The 26,212-nt window shown below is 35.8% G+C and overlaps 1 protein-coding gene across 8 annotated transcripts in view; it reads right to left on the bottom strand.

The window, feature by feature from the left end:
* Nbea (neurobeachin) overlaps positions 1-26,212 on the bottom strand; it is a 760,086-nt gene that overhangs the window by 308,324 nt on the left and 425,550 nt on the right. For all 8 annotated transcript variants that reach the window (XM_004631077.2, XM_023714988.1, XM_023714990.1 and 5 more), the window contains 2 exons: positions 19,005-19,113; positions 13,433-13,599 (listed from right to left, as the gene is read on the bottom strand). In XM_004631077.2, coding sequence (XP_004631134.1) covers positions 13,433-13,599; positions 19,005-19,113 — 276 coding nt within the window. The remainder of the gene's footprint in view (positions 1-13,432; positions 13,600-19,004; positions 19,114-26,212) is intronic.

Genomic DNA, 26,212 nt, shown 5'->3' with positions numbered 1-26,212 from the left:
AATATACTAGCTATGCATTTTATTTCTAGGCATTTCTACAAATAAAATACCAAGAAATGCCTTTATTTTACAAGTAAAAAACATAAAAAATACAAAGTAAATAATTAAAAAATAACAACAGTATAGCTATCTTAGAAGTTTATATAAATCTGTGGCTATGAAATATTCTAGTAAATATTCTTATGATCAGATATAATACTGTATATTTGTAAAGTAGGAAAATAAAGCTAAAATAGTGCTACTGCTTAACGTTCCTTTTTAATCTGAATCCAGAAAGAATGGCTATAATTAAGAAATCAATTAATAACTAAATACTGGGGAGGCTGTGGGGAAAAAGGAGCCCTATTGTTGGTGGGAATTCAAGGAATACAACCACTATTGAAATCAGAATGGAAATGCCTCAAAAAACTAAAACTAGAAATTCCACTGGACCCAGTACTCCCTTCCAGGTATTTTCATGAAAGAGTCATCACCGTACAGTGATAATGCACGGCCATGCTTATAGCAGTACAAGTTATAACCGCTAAATCTTGGAAACAGCCTACCTGCCTGTCAAAAGATGAATGCATAAATAAAATGTGATCTTTATTGCAATGGAGTATAACTCTGCTGTAATGATAAACTTGAGGCATTCAGAAGTGGATGTACATTGATATTGTAGTACTAAATGAAATAAATCACAAACTTAAATATCACATAATTTCTCTTATACAAAAACCCCAAACTATAAAGCAAAAGAAAAAGATAAACAGGAAGTTGGAAGATCTTTTTCAAACAGGAAGGGGAACTAGAGATGGAGGGAAGTGAGGGAAAGGGCATGTAGTATTAGGGATCAAACCCGGGTCTCTGCACATGCCAGGTAGGCGCTTAGACCTCTGTGCTATCTCCCCAGCTTGTCAATGCTGTTTTCTTACTTTCTTTTCTAGTATATAAGGTATTCTACCACTCTCCTCAGAGAGTGGCAGCATACTTACTACAGAATGCTTTGTTCTAAAATAATGTAGCTTGGATTATGAATGTCTCTACAATACCCATGTGCTAAAAGGCTTCACTACCAGTCTGTAGTGCTTAGGGTGGGTATAAAGAGAGGAAGTTAGGTGCTGGGGTGGTGCTTTGCAAGGGGATACTGAAATCTCTTTCTTCCTTTACATTTAGTTACACAGCCATCATGAGGAAGAAAGCATAAGGCAGTTTTTAATAAATTTTGGTTACAGAAAGATAAATGATATTACAATTTCAAAATGAAAGTCACTTTAATATATGGTCTCAATTCGGAGTGAATAGCTACAGAAGAAATTTTAAAAATATAGTGACTAACCTGAAAGATATTTTATTCCTCTAGATCTTGAATTACACACCAAAATTAGAAGACCAGAGAGCAGTGACAAAGTCTAGTTCAGAATTATCTTTAAGGTTATTTGTGATATGACTACCATTTTAGTGATCGAGTCTAGACAGCCATAGTTGAAGTTTAGCATAACATAATATGGAAACAAGAAATGGTCAGGGTTTACCTCAGAAGAAAGCTTTAACTTTTTATATAGATGGAAAGGCTATAACAAAATATGGAAGTAACTGATTTATAGATTTTAAACAACTAAATATTAGTAGACATAATGCTGTTCCCTGGACCAATTGCAAGGTCTCCTTTACTTAAGTGCCACTTGAACCATTAATACTTCCAGCCAATACTCCCCGAACTGTGACACTTTCAAATTCACTAAAAATAAAAATTTTAATGATCTGTTATCATACACTGTATTTAATGACTCATTCTCTGGAAATAAGGCACTTTGACTTCTCTATATCATATAAGGAGCCAAATAAGTAAAGTGTACGACAGTGTCCTATGGAACAGTTGGATAAACAAAGCCAGCACGCCCACTTTCCAGGCTGGCAGTGCACGTCGTCATGCTGCGCATCCGACCAGGTCCTTCAGGCTTGCCAGGCAGGTGCTTAGACTGCGGAGCGAACTCTCCAGCCTGCTTATCACCTTTAAAAATGCTTCTGTGAGTTTATATTGTGCAAACTATTGCTTTGTCCTTAAAGTCTTTCTTTTTTAAAAATCCATCTGTAGTTAATCGTTAAGATCTACATTAAGGTTCAAAAAGCATAGAATACTATTCATATTCTGCCCAGTCCCTAGTTCTGAACAGTATACCAATAGAACATTTTACTACAGTTTGGTATCCATTTATTGAATAATAATAATAAAAAGAACACCAACTGGGAGCAAAATTCCCATGCCTGTCCCAAAGTAGATATTACAGTTTATAGTTTTTAGATAAATCACATAAATCAAATTTTTATGTCTTTATTAGCTAGAAAGTCTGTTAAAAGACAAGAAAGAGTTCTTGGGCCTCCATATTTAAACTTGAAGAAAAACAGGTAAAAATTTATTTACTGACACTCAATTATCTTTTCATGAAGGATTGTCTTTTTTAAAAAAAAAATTGATATTAGTTTTATATGATTAAACTAGCTAAGATACCAGATTCATCTTTTTAAAGAATTACATTCATCATTAAGTTTATTTTGTGACAGAATTTATGTATTTAATTTTCTTAAGTGTCTACCTGGATAACTCTTAGAAATTCTTATGAGGGTCTTTATAGTTATATAGTACATATTTCTAAAATAATAATTTTCTATAATTTTTCCACATTTGTTATCATAACATTTTGTTCTAGGGCTTCGAACTTCTCATTTGGATGCAAAAAACAAAATTCTATTTAAGGGGAGGAAAGAAGGTTTTACTGCACCAAACTAGACTGACATGGAGTTCTTTATAAATGTATTGTGGGAGGTAAATGCAACTTGCTGTAAGATAATTTCACAGATCTACCATCTAAGAAACAAGAGTAAATGACATTTACTTTTTAAGAAAATAATCAGCCAAGGGCCAGACGAATAGCTCAATGGATTACACTGCCTGCTTAGGCTGCTGCAGAAGCAGGGAGCTGATCCCTGGTCCTGCCTGTGGGCCCTAACCCTGGGGCATGCTAAGAAGGTTATGGAGCCTGGGTGTGGTGGTGCTGGCCTGTAATCCCAGTGCTTGGGAGGTTGCAAAGTCCGATCTACGCAGTGAGACCTGTACAATCTGTCCTAAATACAAGAAAGAAAGAAAGAAAGAAAGAAAGAAAGAAAGAAAGAAAGAAAGAAAGAAAGAAAGAAAGAAAATAAATAATAGCCAAAGTTGTATTTTCTTAGTTTGCGAACAAAGGCTATGTACTGTTTATTTAGTGAGGAATGAATCTTAAAATCTTTTAGTTTCTTTCTTTGATTTTTTTTTTTTTTACAGTGCTGCGTGTTAGCTCTTTTCCCTTGAATGTCCTAATATTCCTTTTTTTATTGTTGTTGTCCTGAATGCATTAACAGTTCCTTACAAAATTAGCAGTGACCTACAGAAATCAAAAGTTGATGTTTAATATTAAAAAGAACAAAAATAAAAAAATTGACCACTGAGATGTAACTAAACAAATATAAGGCTTTATTAAAGTATCTTAGCCAAAATTATTTTTATATTTTTAATAATATTAAATTTTAAAACTACTTTTAAAATGATCATAATATACTCATTATTTATATAATTCTGATATTATTTTAATACTCTGAGTACATATTATTAGTAAACAATACAAATAAAACAATTATTTTCTAGCAGCTATTGTAAGAAAAAGGCGATGGTGGAATACTTTTGTAATATTGCCTTTTTGGTTCATATTTATTTCACTGCAGAATTAATTTTTCAAGCTGAAAAAATCATTACATTTTGATGTTTATCTTTTTTGCACAACTGCCCTCAGGGAGATTTATGGGAATTGCATCATGTCAAGGTCGCAGGATTAAGTGAACAGTGATGACAGTAAACAAGCATATTTTCTGTATTCCAAAGGGTTTAACTCAGTTACTTAAAATGCCATAAACATAAACAGTCTTCTCTCTCTACAATATATCCATGACAGAAGACTTCAAAATACAGCACTCTAGGGGTTTCCAACTAAGCAGGCGACCCTTATTATTGATAAACAGTACTAAAGTTTCTGAGCACAAATATTAAACTATACATCCCAATGTAATGTGTATAATTTCAGTGTGCATAAAATATAGAGCAGTATCACTATAAACTAATGTATTATTTTCATTTGCAAAATAAAAATAGGCATAGATTTAAAGAGAATATTAGTAGAAAAACTATTGAGATGCAAATTTCAAAATCTTTAATATAGCTTTTTATATTAAAATGTAATGAACACATTTTCATGTGAATTGTATTTTTAAATGCTTTAAAGCATTTTTAAATGTTTTAGAATTTGCCAAAGATACCAAATATTGTACCTTGGAAAATATTGTTTTTACAATTTGTTACTGCATATTTTTAATAGCAGTCAAATTAAAAACTAAGTGACTGTGATAACCTCATTTCAACACTAGGCACTTGTTCCAAATGATAAAAAGATTTAAAAATTATCTCATTCTTAATTCAAGGAGAAGCTTCATTAATGTGGAAGTAAAAAAAAGCAAGTTTCATTTGAAATCTAATGATTTTTTCTCTGGCAGACAAAGCAGTTTAACATTGAGATTGTTATTTATCTACATAGAGTTTCTTCATTATCATTTGCTTTATGTATTTCTAAATGTAGTTACTAGATATTTTATAAAGTGTCTTATTTCTGGGAGACTTATTAAAATAATTACATTAATAAAATTATATATTTTTAGGAGAAAAAAGGATGCTGGCAAATAACTTGAGTTATAGGGGTGGAAAAAACAACTTGATTATTTTCATATCCAAATAATAAGACTTTTTTGTTTCTGACCCAAACAATTATTATTGATCTATCCTTCCTAGTCTTTCTGAATATTACCTTTACCAACTTTGTCTACATTATAGTTCTTTCAGGGAAAAATGATTTTGACAGACTTTTAAGCTCTGTCAGCAACATGCTACTATGATTTTCTTCATTTCTATCTGCATTTTATTTTATTTTATTTTATTTTATTTTATTTTGTTTTAATGAAAGTTAACTTGAGGTGCTTTAAAGTCTTTCTGAATAGAACAATACATTGCCATATGACCCACTGCTTTAGCTGGGGCCTTCTAATAGCCGCTCAGGCTATTCCTCTTATTTCCCGAAGTCTCAAAAGATGCTCTTGCTTATCTTTTTCAAAAATCCTGAATACGTTCTGGAATTATCTTGGGTGATTCAACATACTTGCTAAATGATTTCATTCTTTCAGTTTCTTGATCTCCTATTTACCATTACCTTTAACTAAGTCTCCCCTATTTGATCACTTTCATGACAACATTCTGGATATATCAATCTTGGACTGCTGCATTTCTACAATCTTAAATTCTGACATTTCCATCTCTCAGCTCACTGATGATGTTTCCTTCACCCCTTTATTTCCTGCCTATCAATCTCCTTTCTTACCTTTATTAACTCTCAGACTAAGTATAGTGCATACTTTATGTCTTGACCACTTTTCTATTTTAAATCCTTGCTCCTTTGCCTTGGATAATCTACCTAATAAAACATAACCCAGGCAGGATCAATTTTTTTTTCTTTTTTTCTTTTCATTTTTTGAGAAAGGGTTTTGCTATGCAGCTCAAGGATGGCCTTGAGCTCACTTTGTAGCCCAGACTGGTCTAAAATTCCTGGAGATCCTTCCTGCCTCAGCCTCCTGAGTGCTTGGATTACAGGCATGCATCACTACACCCAGCTTCAGAATCAATATTCTAACTATTATTAGAGCTTAAGCAAAATATAGCATCTCCTCTAGATGTACTATTGAATATGAGCAGAAGGAAGAATGAATGAAAGAAAACAAAGAAAAAGTTCCTGAGATACCTTTTTATAGGAGAAAGTAAGACATGGAATTTGTTGAGGATTAGAAAACTATATTCTGGACATATCTATGAAGGTTATCACATGTGTATGAAGTGACCTACAGTCATTTGGATCTCTATTTTAACTTTAATTCCTGAGACACTAAGTGTTCTTGTTCGAGAAATGTAGAAAATCAGGTTGAAAGTCAAAAAACATGCCTCCTCTTTGAATCTGTCATGTTAATTTACACACTTCTCATTAAAGTATAACATAGCATTCTACGAAGCTTCATGGCCATTAAAAATATGGACTGGTGAGATAGCTCACCAGTCTAAGCACCTGCTTAGGGAAGCTCAGTGGCTGGGGTTGGATTCCCAGCACCATAGGGGTTGCTAGCCCTACCTCTAAGCTCGCTGAGTTGGCCACCCAGACCAGGTCTGGTGGTGCACACCTGTAATCCCAGTGCCGAAGAGACTGAAAACAGGAGGATCAGTAGGCGTCTGAGCTGCCTAGCGAGACTTTGCACCAAATACATTAAAAAAAAAAAAAAAGACTATTATACAAAGACATTCACCTTAGTGGAAGTCTTCATTTTTTCTTGGGGGGTTTGGATACTTACCTTAGATCTTACAGTGTTACCAAAATCACAATTAGTATATTGTTTAGTCTAACCTAGATATTATCAGCATACTTAGCAAACTATTAACAGTGATATTCAGAGTGTTGAAACATTTTTAATTTAAATCTTGACATTTTATACTACTTGAAAATTGCTAGGAACAAGTTATTTTTCCCTTTGAATAATTCATATTCATAGTATATTTACATTGATATATAATTTAGAAAATATATTTGGCACCTAGTGAAAATTTTTCCATTTACATGTCTTCATTGTAGGAAAAGGCAATCCAAATTAAGTAATTTTTGTATATCAGTGTTTGCATAGAAATAACAATTTGAGTTGTAATTTTTAAAAATTTAAAACAACAAATGATATTTGATTGCAATTCTCTGCAATAAGAACTAGTGAATTAGTGTTACTAGCTGAGTTATCATCTACTGATATATTTAGATCTTTTATTTTTTAAATATTCAAATTTTGTAAGCTACATACAATAAACATTATATTCTTCAACTTATAAATCTTGACAATATGTATAGTCCCACAAAACCACTATCAAAATCAAAATACCATCTCATCATCCATCAAAACTCCTTTTTATTGTTCTTTTCTAGCTAGTTCTTCTCAACTTTGAATGCCTGGAAACCACAGAAACATTTGTTTATTGTTTTGTTATTTTATAGAATGCAACATAAATAGAATCATACAATGTGTGTTATTTTCAATCTGGCTTTTATTTGGCAGAGATTCATTTGGCTGAATCAGTCTATTCTTTTTATTTCATTGTATGGATGAGTACCTTTTATATTTGTCCACTCACCTCATGAGAAAATTTTGGGATGTTTTGAGTTTTTGACAAATATACATGAATCTGCTAAAGACATTCATGAACAAATTTCTGTGTAAACTTAAGTTTTCATTTAATGCCTGGGAATAGGGAATTTCTCAGTTTTGTTAAAGTACATGATGTTTTTATAATAAATTGCCAAGCAAAACTAAACTTTAGCTAAAAGGCTAAGTGATAAAATTTTCTATAAAGGTTGAATCAGTGTGTTTTTCCACCAGCAACCAAAAAGATTTCCAGTTGCTTCACTTCTTTCTAATTCTTGCACTGCCAAATTCAGATCTTGCTTTAATTGAGTCATTCTAATACACGGGCAGTGTTATTTTGTTTTAACTTGACTTTCTTTAGCAGCTAATTATATTGGGTATTTATCTATTTTTTGGTATCAGGAATTGAATTCAGGACCTCCTGCTTGGCAGACAGGTACTGTGCCACTGGGCCACATCCCTAGTCTCATATTGGGAATTTTTATTGATTACTTTCTATCTGAAATTCAGATTCTTGAAATCTTTTTATTTAAGCTGTTTATTTCTTACTAAGTTTGGAGGATATATTATGCAATTTGGATATAAGCCCTTGGTACAATATGGGCTCTTAAATTCTTTTCCTAGTTTGTGCTTCCCTAGTCTCACAGAATATGCTATTCTTTCAATAGTTTCTTCCACAGAAAACAAGGTTTCAATTTTTGCATTCTTTTATGTTTTACTTTTTTTATGGATCAGACTTTTACAATCTAACTACCACACTAACTCTGTTGAATACAAGCAAATTTGTCAAGATCTTCCCCTATTTTTTTTTTTTTTTTTTCTGGAAGTTTTACAGTTTTACACTTAGATCTGTGAAGTTCTAAGTTTTCTGTAAGAGGCTATGATGGTTAATCTTAATTCCTTCAAAAATGTATAAGAAATCAGGACTAGTTCCAGCTCCACCTGTGAGGACTGCTGCAGAGTGGCAGCCAGGAGATGGGTGACATCTATCGTATGTGTAGGCAGCACGATCTAACAGGGTGTAAGCATGGACAGGACCAAGCTGCACAAGAGAATCCCTCCACTTCCTCACTGCTGAGGAGAGCAGATTTCTTCTTCCAGGGTGTTCAGCCTCGTCACAGGTGCAAAAATAATGGAGTCAGCTGACCATAGGCTTAACCTCTGAAAACTGCAGCAAAATATTTTTTTCTCCCTTTAGAATTCCTTATAGGTGTTTGTTTCAGGGATAGAAATTAACAGGTCAAGAATACGGCAAGTTGTAATCTTTGCACATACAACTTCAATTATTTGACTTGAACAACTGACAAACAGTCGAAAGCCTACTATTTTTACACTACACTGCCTCTGCACTATTATGGGAAAAACATAACAAAAATTTCTTGATTCTTGAAATTAGAAGTTCTATGCTTTTGTTTTCTGTCTGCCGGAAAAAAGTCATTTAACAGCTCACTAAAAACATACGTGCTGGTATGAGAATACCTTACTTTATCTCTTAGAATTTTTAAATTTTGCCTTACTTAATGGAGTCTATTTTTCCTGAATATAAATACTGAATTCATAATTTTTTTTCTAGCCTCAATGGTTTCTTATAAGAAAAGGTATAATCTTTTAAGCTAATCTTCCTTAGGATATAATAGATCCCCATTCCCAGCTTATTTTTCAAAATTTTATCTTTGTGTCTCTGATTATGATGTGTTTAGGTATAGCTTTCATTGAGTTTATTTTGGTTGAGATCTCTGAACTTCTTGCTTTTTCTTGTTGCTGTTTGTTTGTTCTTTGTTTTTTAGGGCAGGGTCTACATAGTCTCACTATGTAGATCAGACTTGTAGTGATCCTCCTGTTTATAGCCTCTCAAGTACTGGGATTACAGGCGTGCACCACCATGCCCAGTCTCAATCATGGTCTCAGTGTGCTCCATGGGTGGGGATGGTAAGGCCTGGATTCTTGAGCTTCTAACTTGCTGTATTTTAGTGAATCATGCAAGTTTTTTAGGCACTATTTATTTAAAGTGGCACAGGTTTTTCTGTGCCACTTTTAGTCTCTTTTGTGATACTCAGTTACTGTTCCCATTGACAGGAAATCTTGGCAAGATCCATTTGGATATTTTTTTAGGCATGCAGAATGCAAGAATTGTGGGGTCCTGAAGGTTTTCACCTAGACTTTAGAAGAAAATGTATAGGAAAAGGAATTACATCCCTTTGTGAAGCTGTAAGAATGAAACGACATGCAGTGGAGGCCCTAAAAAGGCAGAGATGCCAGGAAGGTAGAATGTCTACTGAGGAAAAGTAGAAGCAGTGAGCAGTGCTCAAGACAAGGTATATGTACTGCTCAAGACAAGGTATATGTACTGTAGCCTGCAAGCCCTCAGGCATAGGGCCAGGAAGTTTCGCAGCTCACATCTCAGCACGACCTATCCTGGGTGCTGAATGTGGAACCAGAGCTGAGTTTCAGTTTTGGTTTGTTTCTATTCTCATATACTTGCTTTTTAGAATAGGAATGCTTACCCTGTGCCATTGTATGTGGAAACTATATAACTTTCTTTTTTAGATTTCACATCAACAAATTTTCCTTGAGGTTTATTTATTTTTTTGGTGGAACTGGGGATTGAACTCAGGCCCTTGCGCTTGCCAGGGAAGTGCTTATTCCACTGAGCCATCTCCCCGGTCCAAAGCTGCTTGCTACATGATTGTCCCCCCCCCCCCTTTTTTTTTTTTTTTTTTTTTGGTGGAACTGGGGATTGAACTCAGGCCCTTGCGCTTGCCAGGGAAGTGCTTATTCCACTGAGCCATCTCCCCGGTCCAAAGCTGCTTGCTACATGATTGTCCCCCCCCCCCTTTTTTTTTTTTTTTTTGGCAGAACCGGGGATTGAACTCAGGCCCTTGCACTTGCGAGGGAACAAATTTTCCTTGAGAGCTGAGAAAATTCTGGCCTTGCAATTTTTGCAATGGTAGAACTGTTAAAAGTTTGGCAGCTCTCAAAGATGAACTAAATACATTTTGCATATTAAAATAGGCATTAAGCTTTTAGGGGCTGGAGTGGAATAATATGGTTTAGCTAAAAATTTCCTACAGTGATTTTGCTTTCACAGGTAGGGTCTCAGAGGTAGCATTTCTAGAAGGTAAGTAAGATAGTGGGGCACTGTACTCATCAATCAATTAATTCATTACTGAGTTCATGTCTCACCATGCTATTTGGAGTTGGGGCTTATCAGAAGAGGTATGTCATTGTGGATGCAACTTGAAAGAGTAGAACCCTGTCCTGGGCTCCCTCCTCTTCTCTTGCCTTCCTGGCTACCATGCTGTTATGGTTTGTGTCTAGTTGTCCCCCCAAAACCTCATGCAGTCATGGGGCGAGGACTTGTAGAGTTTGTGTTAACTCATGATCCACTGGGATTATGTGTGATCCAAGGCTGGGATTATGGATTTTAGTACTGCTGGGATTACCCATAGGTGGGTAAATACTGGGAAGTACCCATAGGTGTGAGTACTTCCCCTACCCTGGGGCAGGTAATTTGCATTACAATGTAAGGTGGGAAGAGAAGCTAGCTGCTTGAGCTGCTGCTACCCCTCCCTTGCTCTCTTGCTCTCTGCCGCAGCCATGAAAGGTTGCCCTCTGCTATGTGCTGCTCTGCGTTGGACCCAGCTGAGTATGGACTGAAACTTCCAGTAACTGTGAGCTAAATAAACCTTTCCTTCCTTCATTTTGAGTGTCGGGTATTTGTCCCAGCAACAAGAGAAGAGTAACTAAGACACATGCTTTTTTCCTTTACCACGCTACCATGTTTCTGCTTTGGAGCCTACCAGTCATGGAGTGCAACCTTCAAGGCCCATGGAAACTAAACCAAAATAAACCTCCCTTCTTCTAAGTTGTAGGTAGAGAATTCACGAACACAAGGCAGAAAACACAGGAAACAGTACAAAGAATCAACAACAAGTGTTTTTGTCCTTCTGAAAAAACACTTATATCTAAAACATACAAAGAACTGAAATACATCTAGCCCTCAAAATTCAAAGATCCAACCTCTAATTCAAAGATAGATAAGTACTTCTCAGATAAAAAAATACAACTGGCAAAAAGAAAATATGAAAAAGTATTCAATATCATCGGTCATTTGAGAGATGCAAATAAAAAAAAACACTGAGATTTCATTTCACTCCAGAAGGAATGGCTACCAATAATTCAACTAATAACAAATGTTGGCAGGCTGTGGGGAAAAAGGAACTTCTTCACTGTCAGTGGGAGAGTAGACTGGTACAACCACTGTGGAAATCAATGTAGAGATTCCTTACAAAACCAGGATTAGAGGTCTCAAATGAGCAGCTAGTCTTCTGAGTATCTTCCCAGAAGAACTAAAAACATCATACTACAGTTAATATATGTGTACCCATGTTTATAGCAGCACAAGTTGTAGTAGCTAAATCTTGGAAACAAACCAGATAAACAAGATTAGGTTTTTTATATAACAGGATACTACTCAACCAAAAAGAAAGATACATTTTCGATTTCTGTAGATAAATTGATGCAATTCAAGATCACACTCATAAGTGACATGAATCAGACCCACATTTGTAAATGTATTTTTTCAGGGTGAGAAACTGAAAGAGCAAAAATCCAAAATTTGGGGCCAGGGAGATGGCTCAGTAGAATAAGCGCTTTCCAGGCAAGCGCAAGGGCCTGAGTTCAATCCTGGTTCTGAAAAAAAAAAAAAAAAAATCCAAAATGTACAATAGATATTGTGAATAGGTTAGAATCTCTTCAAAAGAAAAAATAAAAATTGTGATGGGAGAAATGGGAATGGAAGAAAAAAAATATACACACACATATGATAGTTAAGATGGTAATACAGCTATTTTCTCAGTTCATTGCAAAGAAAGTTTTGGGCTAATATTTTTTAAAAAATATTTCTTGTCTGTAGATTTCTAATCGGTGGTCACCTTGATATACTCAGCTGAATTGAACTAGTGTGGTGCTGGGTGTGGGATGTCACCTGAGGATTATTGCCAGCAGCTTAAGAGGCAGAACTGAGAAGCAGTTGAGATGCTGTCAGGGATGCTGTTTGGAGAAGCTGTTGGAACTACAGAAGCTGTTTCTCTTAGGCTGTTTTGCTGAGTGACCTTGTAATACTGGCTTTCCTGATGAATTTGGCTGTTCTTGTCAGAGGAGGAGCTCAGTACTTATGTTGTCACTGAGAATGGCTATGGTTCATTTTAGGGGAGCTTCGGTCCTCACACTGATCATTGTTTTCTGGTCCAGAGAGGAAGATGGTACACTGTTCAGCCTCATGGAGAAGACTGTCACACTGGCTTTCCTGATGGAAACTCGATTTTGCTCATCACTGGAGGAGCTTGGGACGTCACTGTTGCTGAGGATGGCTGCGGTACCTTTGGAGGGAGCTCTTGTGCTTACCTTGAGCATTGCTTCCTGGCTCTAGTTCAGATCCCTCAGCCTGCTAGCGTAGACTTGCTTCCACCACTGACCTTTGGGCCGTTCCAGCACAGATCCGTGAAGCAGGCCTGCATGAGACTTTGAGGTAGGCTCTAAGCCTCCAACTGGGCTTGTGGGAAGCACTGTTATGGGCTTTAGGTTTCCAACTGGACTCATGCAGGATATGAGGACCAGGCCCTCAGGTGGACTCTTTGGTCTCCAGTGTATGGACAGATTTCCTGCACTTGTTGCATATGATTTTTTGGGTGATTCATTATAAAATAAACTTATGAAATATATTTCCCTTGCAAAACCCCAAACCCTGACAATGTCTATATCTTATACTCTGAGTAACTAATATAAAGATAACAATATGTAAAACATTAATTATTACTCTCTTGTTTTGAAACTCTGTTTTACTTGTTTGTTACATTTGTTTTGCTTAAAATTTATAAAAAGAGCCACATCTTTTACCTAAGGCTACATACGAGATAGTTTATAAATTTTACATTATGTTACATATTGCTATATATTAAAAATACATTCATTAAAGCTACAGTGAAAACTAGATTTTCATGTACGACATTTAAATGAAGATTAGAACTACTGATTTATGTTTTTTAATGTTTAAATTAAATAAATAACTTAAATTTAAGTAAGTTTTGTTTCCAACTATTATAATTACTTTATGAGTTATTATTTACTTGTAGTTCTTTTACCTCACCTGTGAGAAACTGCACCCCAAGCACCATGTTTATTTGTGAGAATATTGAGGATCTTTTGTTTGAGCTGATTGGCTGTTACATGGTCCCGATGTTTAGCAGCGCTAATCAGATGGTCACACATCTTTTCCTCCTCTCTTCTATCAGCAGCGTATTGTGCACACTGAGACTGGAAGGAAACAGAAGCAATGCATATGTTGGAGTTTTTTACCGTCATAATACAAAAAAAAAACCATATAAATTTAAGTTTAAAAATTCAGATTAATACTTTTTTTCTAAAATAGACCTATAGTCACAGTTCAAATTAGTCATAATACACTTCTAATTTTTTTTTTTTTTGTGTGTGTGTATGTGTGTGTGTGTTTGGACAGGGTTTACAGGGTGTACAGGGTCTCACTGTGTAGATCAGACTCACAGTGATCCTCCTGTTTACAGCCTCCCAAATGCCTGGATTACGGAAGCACGCCACCACGCCCAGTCTCAATCCCCTTCTCAGTGGGCCCTGGAGACGGGGCCAGCACTGCAGGCCAAGGAATAGAACTCCCAGCCCCTGCATCTGCCTAAGCAGGTGCTTTAATCCTCTAAGCTATTTGGCCGGCCATATTTTTTCAAAGGGACTTTTTTTTGGTCTTATTTTTGCTATTTTCTTTTTTGGTACCAGGAATCGAACTCTGGCCTCACACTTCCTAGGCAGGCGCTGCACCACTGAACTACATCCCTGGCCCTGAATGTATTTTTAAAATAATTTATATGTTAAAGTCATTAATGACTTTATGGTTCCTTCAAATTTAGAGAATCTGACAATATTCCTCAAAAATAAATTTACAAACAGAAATGGCTTACTGAAAATGTAAATCTATTTGTTATTTTCACCAGCATAATGTACCTCACAAAAATACTTAATTTACAGTGTTCCATTTTATTAGTGGCAGTATAGTATAGAACAAAGGAGTTTAATAGTGTTAGATTTTTTTTTGAAAAGTTAAAAATTCCTTAATTTTTTATTCCTGGTACCACTACCAAAATTTACAAGGCAATATACCTGATGTAATGAAAAGAAAGAAAAAGACAAAGCTACAACAGACAAAAGATCTCAGGAATGTATATCTAATTGACACTACACTGCATTAATCTATAGGTGCACTTCTTGCAAACTGTGGCTAGGACAGTCCTGAACCAGAAGGGTTTCCTGTTTAAGTTGCAGTTACTTTTGTAACTATGGATCATCGTTTCTTCTGTGACAGATTTTTATAGTTCCTCCAATGCATTTGAGACGACTGTCTCAAAGTAACCTGAAGCTTTCCTGACAACTCCTCACTCTGTCTCCTGCTAAGAATTGTAGCCCTTTTTTGATGTTTTTTAAAACCTGCTACCATATCCACTACTTCCAGCACCAGACAGATCCATAACCACCACCAAAGAGACTGCCAGAGCTGCTTCTGCCAACACTGCCCCCTTCATGGGTCCATAATCTGACTGCTGTTGTCCACTCTAATTTCCAAAATCAGTATACTTCCCACCACCACCACAGTTACCACCACCAAAATTTCCTCCTTCATTGTAACCATCATATCCTCCTCCACCACCACTGTAGCTACCACCTTGGTTTCCATATCCTGGTTCACCACCACCATACCTTCCTCTACTTCTGTAACCAGGACCACCACCATAGTTTCCACCATTGCATCCAAATCCATTATATCCACCATCATCTCCTCCATAGCTACCTCTGTTGCCCCCTCTCCACCACTATAACTTCCTCTTCCACCAAGTTTCCACCATGACCAAAATTCCCTCCACCACCTCCAAAGTTTCTTCCATGACCCATAAAGTTGCCAGATCCACCCCCATGGCCTCTTTGTAATCGAGCAGGCTGTATCTCATTTAGAAAGGGCCATTTTGACTTCACAATTATGCCCATTAATAGTGTGGTATTTGTGAACAACAATTTTACCAACTGTGTCGTGATCATCAAAAGTTACAAAAGCAAATCCTCTCTTTTTCCCACTCTGCCTGTCTTCCATAACTTCTATGGTTTCAATCTTGCCGTATTTTTCAAAGCAGGCTGCTACTAAATTATATTCTTCTGTATCTTCTTTAATACCACCAACAAAAATTTTCTTCACTGTTAGATGGGCACCAGGCTTTACTGCATCCTCTCTACAAACAACTCTCTTTGGTTCCGCTACATGTTCATCAGCTTTGTGTGGCCGAGCACACACTGCTGCATCCACCTCTTCAACACAAGAGTAAATCACAAAACCAAAGCCTCTGGAGTGTTTTGTTAGGATCTCTCATTACCACACAATCTATGAGTGTGCCCCATTTCTTAAAGTGCTCTCTTAAACTATCAACGGTACTTTTAAACTCAGACCACCAACAAACAGCTTCCTCAACTGCTCTGGTTCCGTTGAATCATGGCCCTCCATATTGAGACTGGACTTAGCTCTTCCAACTCGAGTTCAATATGGGACTGAGAGTAGGGTTAGATTTTAATTCCACTTTACCCACAGTTTGTTTTTCTTTGTATTGTTTCAAATGCTATGTGTAAAATGTGGATCTGAGACAAGGTTTTCTGAATGTTCCCTTCTAATTCTAAGACTGACTGTGTCCAAAGGTATTGTGAGAACTACTCTTTTATTCTTATCTCCTCCTTTCATAATAATTAGTTCTGTCAGCTGTCTGTATCTATGTTCATCAGTGTTAGCAACACAGTCAATCAATGGACTTCTTTGTGTATGAAAAAGATTCAACTGGACATAAAAAGGAACACCTCTTTAATCAGAAGTTTTATTATGTGTGGGTGTAGTCATTGTTGTACAGATTAATATGACTGTAAATTTTAGCATTAGCAAGTATTAGTCATGTAACTAGGAAAATAGCCTTATATATTGGAGAAAATACATGTAACTACTTCCCATTTATCATGACTCTTTAAAAATGTATTCCACTGAAAATATCTGAACATTCCTTCTGTCTGTTGAAGCCGACTATTACTAGAATCATCTCTCTTGGAAAAATAACCCTATAGTAACCTAAGAAGGATTAATTCATTTTCCAATTTATCTTTTTGTACAGGGAATCACCAATTAGTACAAGTATCTGCCTCAGTAATGAGGTTAATATTTCATTAGTTCACTGGAGAGTAAAATTAAAATTTCATTTTTCTTTCTTAACAGTTACAGTAGTTAACTAAAGAAACTTAACTATGAAATGTCCATGTCAAATTAGACATACTTTTCTCCTAAATAGAAGACAATATGGAAGACAGAAACGTTCATCAAAAAGTCCTATCAATATGTCATACCTTTGTAAAATCTCTTATAATTTAAAAACGACGTTTTGGTAAACTATATATACACATATCAGTGCACAGCCTAATCTCACAATAATTTATAGAGAATAAATAATCATTGGTTTAAAGATTGTTCATCAAATAACAATGGCAATGTTTTCAAACTTGATTTTACATTAGCATTGTATGCTATATGCATCTAATAAAAAATTAAACTTTTAGGTTCCATTCAAAGCCTTTAGGGGCTTTGCTGGACAGCTCAGTTGTTTAAAATGCCACATGGGCAAATGCAGTCAGGCACACAGGACTGTGGTGTGGTTCATAGCTCCAAAAGCTGCACCAGACCTGCCCTTAAAGCAGCTTGAAGTAGTAAACAAAACAAAACAACAACAACAACAAAAAACTCCTTCCCAAATTAAAAAAAAAAAAAAATGGGCCAGCCAGATAGCTCAACAGATTAAAGCACCTACAAGCAGGTTTAGGGGCCAGGGGTTGACCCCACCCCCGGGGCACACTGATAGGGCGACTGATACTGGGTATGGTGGTGCAGGCCTGTAATCCTATCTCTTGGGAGGTTGCAAACAGGTTGGTCACTACAAGTCTGATCTAGCAGTGAGGCCCTGAACACCCTGAAGACTCTTCTCTAAAATACAAAAAAAAAAAAAAACCCTTATCACATTTTACCTTGGTTCCCATGCCCATGGGTAAAGGTGGTGTGTGGGAGGAGGTATAAAAAAACTCACTGTTTTAATGTTTGATATATAGATGCATATACAGATATATATTATAAAAATGGATACATAGCATATTGATGACATTAAAAATTCACTGGAGTTAGAGAAGCAATTAGGAAAAAATGTTTAGAAAGATTCTTCGGGGAGAAATAACATACAATGGCTGAGAAATATTTATAGCTTAAAACCATCTTGGTTAAGTATGTGTTAAAAGCTCAAATAATATCTAGTTGGTCAAAAATCTATTTAAAATGTTTCATATGATATTGATCTGATTCTATCTCCATAAAGTATTCTGATTATTTTAAAGGAAAGAGCATTACCTCCAAATAGGTTCTGCAGGGGATTTAGTAAGGATCCTAAATAATATTCACTACAGAAGTGGAATTTCAAATGAATATTTTTATTTAGTTGATTTCTGTTATATTTCTATACCTAAATATGTTCTTTAAGGAATAAAGAACTCAATTGTTTTTTTCTTGTCATCTACATTACTACATGATAGCCTGGGAAATGCCTACCTTTTTCACTGCTGAATTAATATCGAACTTCACTTTAATAAACACTAGTCACTATAGTTTCTGCCAAGTTTAAATTAGCTAGATTTTTTTTTTTTCAAAATAAGGTTGTTAAATTCCATAAGGAAAGTGTCTGCTGTTTCATTTGACCAAATAAGTTAGAAATGCCTGGTAAGAAAGTGACAACAGCAATCTTTGTGTCTCGTGTCTTTTAGCTGGACAGGTCAGAGATTACTATCCCAGCCCATCAGCTTGTATGACTTAGAGCTGCTCCTGGAGATTAAAAAAAAAAAAAAAAAAATCTCATCAAAATTGGACTTATGGGCTCAGGTTTCTATTCACACCACACTTGTTGAAGTGCTGCATTGGGAGAATAAATTGGTGGAGTTATTTATCATTTTTAAGACCACTGTTAGTCAAAAGTTAGGTCATCTAAGTATTTCTGAAACATGCTTTGCTTTGTAAATTGAAAGAAAATTTCCAATTATTATTTAAAAAACTTTAAATTAGTTGATTTATTGAATCCTATGAGTCCATAAAACCACATCGTATGCTCACATTTACCTAGTGGTGGTTGGAGGCCTGCCGGTTCGCTCAGTTGTTTAAATGCCTGCTCATGCAAATGCAGTCAGGCGCAGGATATCACGGTTCCATCCTCACCTTCACCTGCCTTACCAGACCCGCCCTTAAGGCAGCCTGAGCCAGCCAAGAAAAAAAAAAAAAATCATTCCTAGTGGTGTGTAAACCTCTGCTCTTAATTACTAGCATAATTATAAGATTTTGTTTGCCTTTTATAATAATTTTAGTCTATCAAGTGTTTGGGCATATGGCAGGAGAGATTTCTCCATGTTGTAAATGAGATGGAAACAAATAGTGCTCTCTTTGACACCTAGTAAAGCCATTGAGGACCTGAAATGTCTTCACTGAAATTACATTTCTAATAACACATTTCTTATGTGAAGTTATACATGGATGATGTTTATTTTACAATGAAAAAACATGATTCAATTTATTTTCCAAAGCTTACCTCGAACTCTGCATGTTTATGTACATCTTCAGCTCTCTGTCTGTTCAAGATGAATTCAGCCTCATTTGCAACACGAACTATATGGTCCTTCATTGCATGGCACAGTAATCTAAAGAAAACGAGAATTATTGTATTTTATTGGTTTGGCTATTATCACTTTTCTGCAATGATCAAATTATACTGTTCCAAATATTATTCATTTATAAATATTAGACAAAGCTGGATTATAAAATTAATAGAGTTTAAAATATAATTCCATGAAATTTGAAATAAAGGAGCAGGTCATAAAATATACAGTAATACTTCTGTTAAGCAGTATATCTTGTGAACCAAAGACAACAGTAATTAAGAATAACATATAAATCAAGGATTTTGTTGGGGTGTTTAAAAATGGCCAGTCAACACGTTCTATTACTTTAGAAATGAATTTTCACATATAAACTTGATAATCACATATTAGGAAATCTATTGAATGATTTCTCACTTTACATTATTATGAATAATGGGAATAAATGGCATCTAAAGTTCCTTAGGCTAAGATTCTAATATGAAGCTATACTGAAATGAAGTTGTTAAATAATATAACTGAAGGCTATTTTTAAATTGTGTTATTTATTTAAAGATTCAAATTGCTTGCAAGATGTAATAAGATTTACTGTATCTCCAGATCTCCTCATTCCTAACAAAGCCATTATTTGTTCATTTTGTGGTATTCTCAAACACTAAAAACATACAGAAAAATAAAAATATATTCTTTAACATTCACTTTAATGCTACTGTTTGGGTATTATAAAGCTTTTTCCAGTCTGTAGTGTAAATTAGTGAAGATTACAGAATGTAGATAACAGGAGGCAGGGAGCTGGGCCATGGTGTGGCTGACTGATAGGTACCAATTCCAGAAGCAAGGGAGCAGTTGGCAAACAAAGAGACGTGGTGGTGGTGGTGGTGGGATTCTGTGTAACAAGACTGTCTGAGATACACCAGTTCCAAGAAAGGGAGGCCCAGCTTAAGCATTTGGTAAAGGAAAAGATGAAGTCTTGGAGATTTCACCTTTATACATGGGATTTCCTCATTTTTCTTCCAAAACATACATGTCAGGGTCTAGATATGGGCTGTCCCCACAAAGCCTCATGTGTTCATGGGCTAAGCTTTTGGAAGGTGATTGGCTTATGGGCCATTAAAGCTTATTTGCTTTTAGGAGGCAGGGCACTGGAGACATACCCTGGAAGGGCATATCTTAATTGCCAGATGTCTCCTTGAGGTTCTCTGCTTCTCAGCCCCCACACTATGAGGCATTGTTCTTTCCAGAACTTAGTGCCATGCCTCTTGCCTTGGAGCTGGTCTACTATAAACTAAAAATATGAGACAAAAATAGATGTCTTAAATTATGAGTGCGAGGTATTGTGTCCTAGTGGTGATAAACTGATGAAAATAATGTGGTATAGTTTATTTCTAAAGACAGCCTCAATAGCATTTTCCATCAAATCTGTTCTTTTGCAATGTTACTGTCATTGCCTCATTAAGGAGTCTTTTTTTTTTTTTTTTTTTTTTTTTTCCTTTTACACTTTGAAGTTGGGTTGGTTGCTTTTGAGAGCTGATCTTTCCTTTGAACTGCTCCAAAACATAGAGAAGGTAAAATTCTAGGAGTCTTTTTTTTTTTTTTTTTTTTTTAACCCATTTTAGGTCTAAGTATCTCAGGCCTGGTGATTTCTTATACCTAAAGCAACACAAAGTGCAACTAGAGAGGCTAGGGCATAAGATGCCTTGTAGCTTTCCACTCTATCCGAAGTCTTTCTCTGATGTCTTCTTCTATAGTATGAGAAGCACACACCATACTGAGAGCCTCAAAGAGAAGAGGTGTTTAGCCTCCTCTTGGCTCAAAGCTAACCTTCTAGGTAAGTAAATGCCTAGGTAACTCCACAGACAGTAAAAGAACTGATTAGCTGAACCCAGTTAAGAAGCATTAAGGAGAGTGAGACTATATTATACATTGCAAATTTTAAACTTTTCATGAAAATATTAGCTTTTATTTTATGGATAGGCTTCAAAAAAAAGAGAGTATTTGTGGTAGGACAGCATTCAATACAGTGATTTTCATAGCTCATGCTGAAGGCTTAAGTGAGAAATCCATCCATCATGTGCAAATTAGTGAAGATTACAGAATGTAGATAACAGGAGGCAGAGAGCTGGCCCATAGTCTGGTTGACTAATAGGTACCAATTCTAGAAGCAAGAGAAGAGATGTGGTGGTGGTGGTGGTGGTGGTGGGATTCTGTGTAACAAGACAGTCTCACATACACCATTAAAAAAAAAGAGAACATTATCTGAAAGTCTGTCCAATGTCCAGTACTTATTGGTCATGTGTTAACTAATCTAGGTGTTTTATTTACCTTGAGGAAAGAATATCTGTCATTGTAGGTGACCTCACTTTCTACACTGAAAGATCATTCATAATAGTTCAGCATTCCTTGACCTTGGTGATTCCAAGGATCTCACATTCTAGCTTCTCTCAGAAAATGACAACTGGCCATCACTGGCTTCAGGAAAATCTTCAAGCTTCAAGAACCTGCTATCAAATGACAACCTCCTATGCTTGCTGTTCTATTTCCCTTTGATTATTCTTAACCACATCCCAGGCAAAAACATCTCCACTTTAAGATCCAATCTTCATATCTTTCAGTCCTCTCAGAGGCCTTCATTTTATGCCCAAATTCACTTCCTTTTTCATCAAGTCTGCATCCCCACAAATCCATACTTTAACCCTTCTGGTGCCAAAATATTCACTCAATTCCTGATCTATCTTCTACATTGACTCTGAAAATATGTAACCATTAAGATATAGGTCTCCTTCCTCAGTCATAACTCTGAGCTCTACAGACTCACAAAAACAAATTTCATTGATGATGAAATATGTATTTCTTTTTCACTATTTGTTTTTACTAAGGTTTCAAGAACAACATCAATGTCTTTATTATTCTAACTTTACTCACTTTATTTCAATAGACACACAAACAGAAATTGAGATACCTATTATTATTTATTTCCTCATTATCCTACTTCTGATACTAATTTATAGTCTGTCATTATTTTTCTATTCTGGATATTTAAAGTCACATAATTTGTAACTTTTGTATATGGCATCATTTATGTAGTGTACTTTCCAGATTGATCTATGATATAGACTGTATCAGTATTTTGCTTGCATTTAGGGCCAGTATCACATTATCTGCATATATTCTCTTTATTTATTAATCAATTGATGACCCTTTGGATTGTTTCCACTTTTAAGCTATTATGAATAATGCCTCTATCAACTTTTGGGTCCAAGTTTTTATGTGAATATATGTTTTCAACTCTTTTGAGAATAATACACCTAATAGTAGAACTGTGTGTTTAACTTGTGGATGAACAGCCAAATATTTTTCTGTAGTGGCTAATTTTAGATGACCACCAAAACTGGGGGTGGGTCCAACTTCTGCAAAGCCTTATCCACACTTACTTTTATTTTAAAAAGTATGATCATTCTAACAAGTGTTAAGAGGTATGTCATTATGGTTTCAATCTGTGTTTTCTAAGGACTAATGAAGCTACGCATCTTAACATGTGTCAACTGGCTGTATACCTTCCATGGGAAAAAAAATTCAAAGCCTGTATTCATTTTAAAATTATGTTTCTCACCTTTTTATTGATGAATTGTAAAAGGTCTTATATATGCAGGCAAATCAAACACATGATGAGCAAATACTTCTTCCTATTACATTCTTGCCTCTCCAATTTCTTAGTAATGAAATTTTTTTGACACACTAAAACTTCAAATTTTGCTGACCATCAAAGTATGTAATTTTCTGTTTGTGCTTTTGATGTCATATTTAGGAAAATTAATATCTAACCTTAACTGATGAAAATTTTTACCTATGTTTCATTCTAACAGTTGGAGCTATTACGTTTAAACCATGCATTTAGAGTCTTCCATATGATATGAGTTCAGGATGCATTTTCATTCTTTTCATGTGGGTCTTCAATCACGACAGCATCATGTGCTGAATAATCATCCTTTCCCCCAGGAATTATTCAGCATTCTCAATAAAAATCGACAGACTGTAAGTGTACGGGTTTATTTCTGAACTCTCAATTTATTAAACTGGTCTGTAAATCCACACTTATTCCAGTGCCACACTATTTTGTTGACCAAGCTCTGCATTAAATTTTGAAACACAACAGTGTGTCCTATAAATTTATTTGTAAAGGATTTTTTTTTCTGCTATTCAGGCCCGGTAGCAATTCCTCATGAAGATTATCTTATATACTACTGGAAAAAAATAGCTGAAATTTTGATAGAGACTGAATTGCCTGTGCAGATAAACTCTGGGTGTAGTGACACTGTAAAATTCCTTAGCCTTTGAGTCCATGAACAGGGAAGTTTTCCATTTATTTGCAGATTTTAAAATTTCTTTACAGTATTTTGAAGTTTTTAATGTGCAAGTCTTGAACTTCTTTGGCTAAATTTATAAAAAGCAACTTTAAAAAATTTCATTGTAATACAACATAACATGAAATTTACTTTTTCAATTATTTTAAGTATATAATCAAGTAGCACATACTCACTTCGTTTCACTAACATCATTCACTCACAGAATTTCTTTTGTCTTAAAGAACATAAACTCCTTATTCATCAAACTACCATATCTTCCACCTCTGTGCTGGTAAATTGGGATTACAGGCCTATTCCAGCAAGTCCAGCCTCCTCAGCTTTGTTTTACTTTGCCACCTGACATTTAGTATAATTACTGATTGATTGACTGATTTTGTGTTGGCAGGATCTCACTACCCACCTCCAACTCATCATGATCCCCGTTTTCAGCCTCTCCAGTGCTGGAATTACAAGCCTGTGTCACCATGTCCATACTTGGAAGCAGCTCTGTGTGCCTGTGGGCAGGGCCACTGCAGCATGTGGTGCCAGGGATTGAACCCCAGCCGCTATGTTTGCCTAAGCAGGCAATCTTGCCGCTGAGCTATCTTGCCGGCACCTTACTGATTTATTAAATAAGAAACTTGAAATTTTGCTCTATGCATTCTATATATACCTTACTTGTTTTATCTTCTTCAATACCTTTGGTGTTTTGTTTTGTTTTTACCATTTTATACTGTTGTTAAGAACTCATAACTATTACTTTATCCGGTTCTAAATCATAAAGAAAAGGGGATTATAAACAAATATATGTATGCTAATATCATTACCGTATAGTATTTTTTATTTCCTTATATGGCTTGAAGTCACTATGTAGGGTACTTTTCTTTAAACCTGAAGGGTTCTTTTTAGCATTTCTTATAAGGACATCTCTGAAGAAATCATTCTGCTTTTGTCTATGTGGGAAGGCCTTCATTTCTCTTCAGTGTTATTGATTTGCTAGCTGTAAAATTATTGACATTCTTTTTCATCAAGTACTCCAAATATAGAACTCCCCTGTCTAAGCTCTCAATTATGTTTGAGATCTTAAATCTTCTCGAATACATTTGTATGTGAGCAGTCATTTATCTCTTTCTGATTTTAATATTCTCTCTGTCTGCATGTTTTAACTGTTTAATTATGTACATACATCTGGGTATTTTTTGTTTTATACAAGTTTGAGTTCACTGAACTTCTTTAATACACAGAGTTGTATTTTTTATTCTTTGGGTGCTCTTCTTTTTCTTGTTTCTGTCTAGTATTTAATTATGTGTGCTTTCATCTGCCAAATAGTGTCTCACAGGAGTCTAAGACTCTCTTCCCTAGTATTCCTTCTTTTCTCTTGTTATTTTCTGTGACACAATCTCTCAATCTTCAAGTCCACTGATTATTTCTTCTAATAATTTAAATTTCCTGTAAAATTCCTCCAGCATTTTTAGTTATGTTTTTCAACTTTGAGTTTACTTGTTTTATTTTTATAATTTCTAATTATGTTGCTATTTCTAACTTAATTAGATATTATCTTCATATATCCCTTTATTCATTGTCCATACTTCCCTGGCTCACTGAACATAACTACAGTACAGAGAAACTTACAGTTCAGATTACACTGGTTGAGGTCAGGACTTTTCAATTTAATGACAAAACAAAAGCTTAGCAATATCATCATACCATGCTTAAATTCAGAGCAGTATGCAATATACTCTATGCTCTATTCAATACCTTATTATAAAATAGCCTTTTTGTTAGATGATTTTACCCCCATCTTGGCTAATATCAGTATCCTGAACATGCTGAAGTTAGGCTAAGGTACAATGTTCAGTATGTTAAGTACATTAGATGCAATTCAACTTACGTTTTCAACTTAAAAAGGCTTACTGGACCTAACGTTACTCTGTGAAAAGGAGCATCTGTATTAAATGCCTTCATTTAGTCCAACGTAAGTGCTTCATCAGGCACAGTTTCCATTGATATGTCTGTTTGCATTTTGTTTTTTGCTGTGTATGGGTCAAACTTTTCTTGTTTCATAGTTTCCTTGCAATCTTTTCCTCAAAACTTGACCTTTTGAGTATCAAAACAGAATAACTTTTCAAATATAATTTTTTCCACTTGCCATGTCTTCTTGTTGCCCATTTAGTGATTTCTACAATTACTTTTACAAACTCTGCATTTTTTGGCTGTGTAAGGAAGGTAAGGAAGTCTCTTTCATTACCTTAGTGTACCATATAATACATGGATCAAAAAATCTTTCAGAGTGTGTGGAGAGCTTCCTGCTATCCTGCGCTGGCGGGACCAGTCCCAGCCCAGGCGTAGCGTGGGCCGGACCCTCTCCCACCCACTCGGGCCGCCCCCCACCACTCCGCCCTACCTCCCCCAACCCTACCGCCCGAGTAGGAATTTCTGCCAACTTCCGGGAACCCCCAGACCCAGTCCTAGGCCAGGTCCAGTGAGTGTGTGGAGAGCTTCCTGCTACCCTGCTCCGGCAGGACCAGTCCCAGCCCAGGCCCAGCATGGGCAGGACCATCTCCCACCCCCTCGGGCCGCCACCCACCACTCCGCCTTACATCCCCCACCCCTCCCGCCTAGTAGGAATTTCACCCTAGTTCCAGGAACACCCAGACCCAGTCCTAGCCCAGGTCTGCACCAGGAAGGAGCTGAGCACAGCAGCCAGACCTAAGCCAGACGCAGTTGGGTAAGTCCAAACTCTGTAGAGCTCCACCTGAACTTTATAGTACCTGCGAAGGTTATAACTACAGCAAAGA

The sequence above is a fragment of the Octodon degus genome, unplaced genomic scaffold (genome assembly GCF_000260255.1).
Source record: "Octodon degus isolate 3935 unplaced genomic scaffold, OctDeg1.0 scaffold00038, whole genome shotgun sequence".
In the NCBI taxonomy this organism is placed as follows: Eukaryota; Metazoa; Chordata; class Mammalia; order Rodentia; family Octodontidae; genus Octodon; species Octodon degus.
The sequence above is the reverse complement of the archived record's forward strand: the minus strand, read 5'-3'. Positions and strand labels throughout refer to the sequence as shown.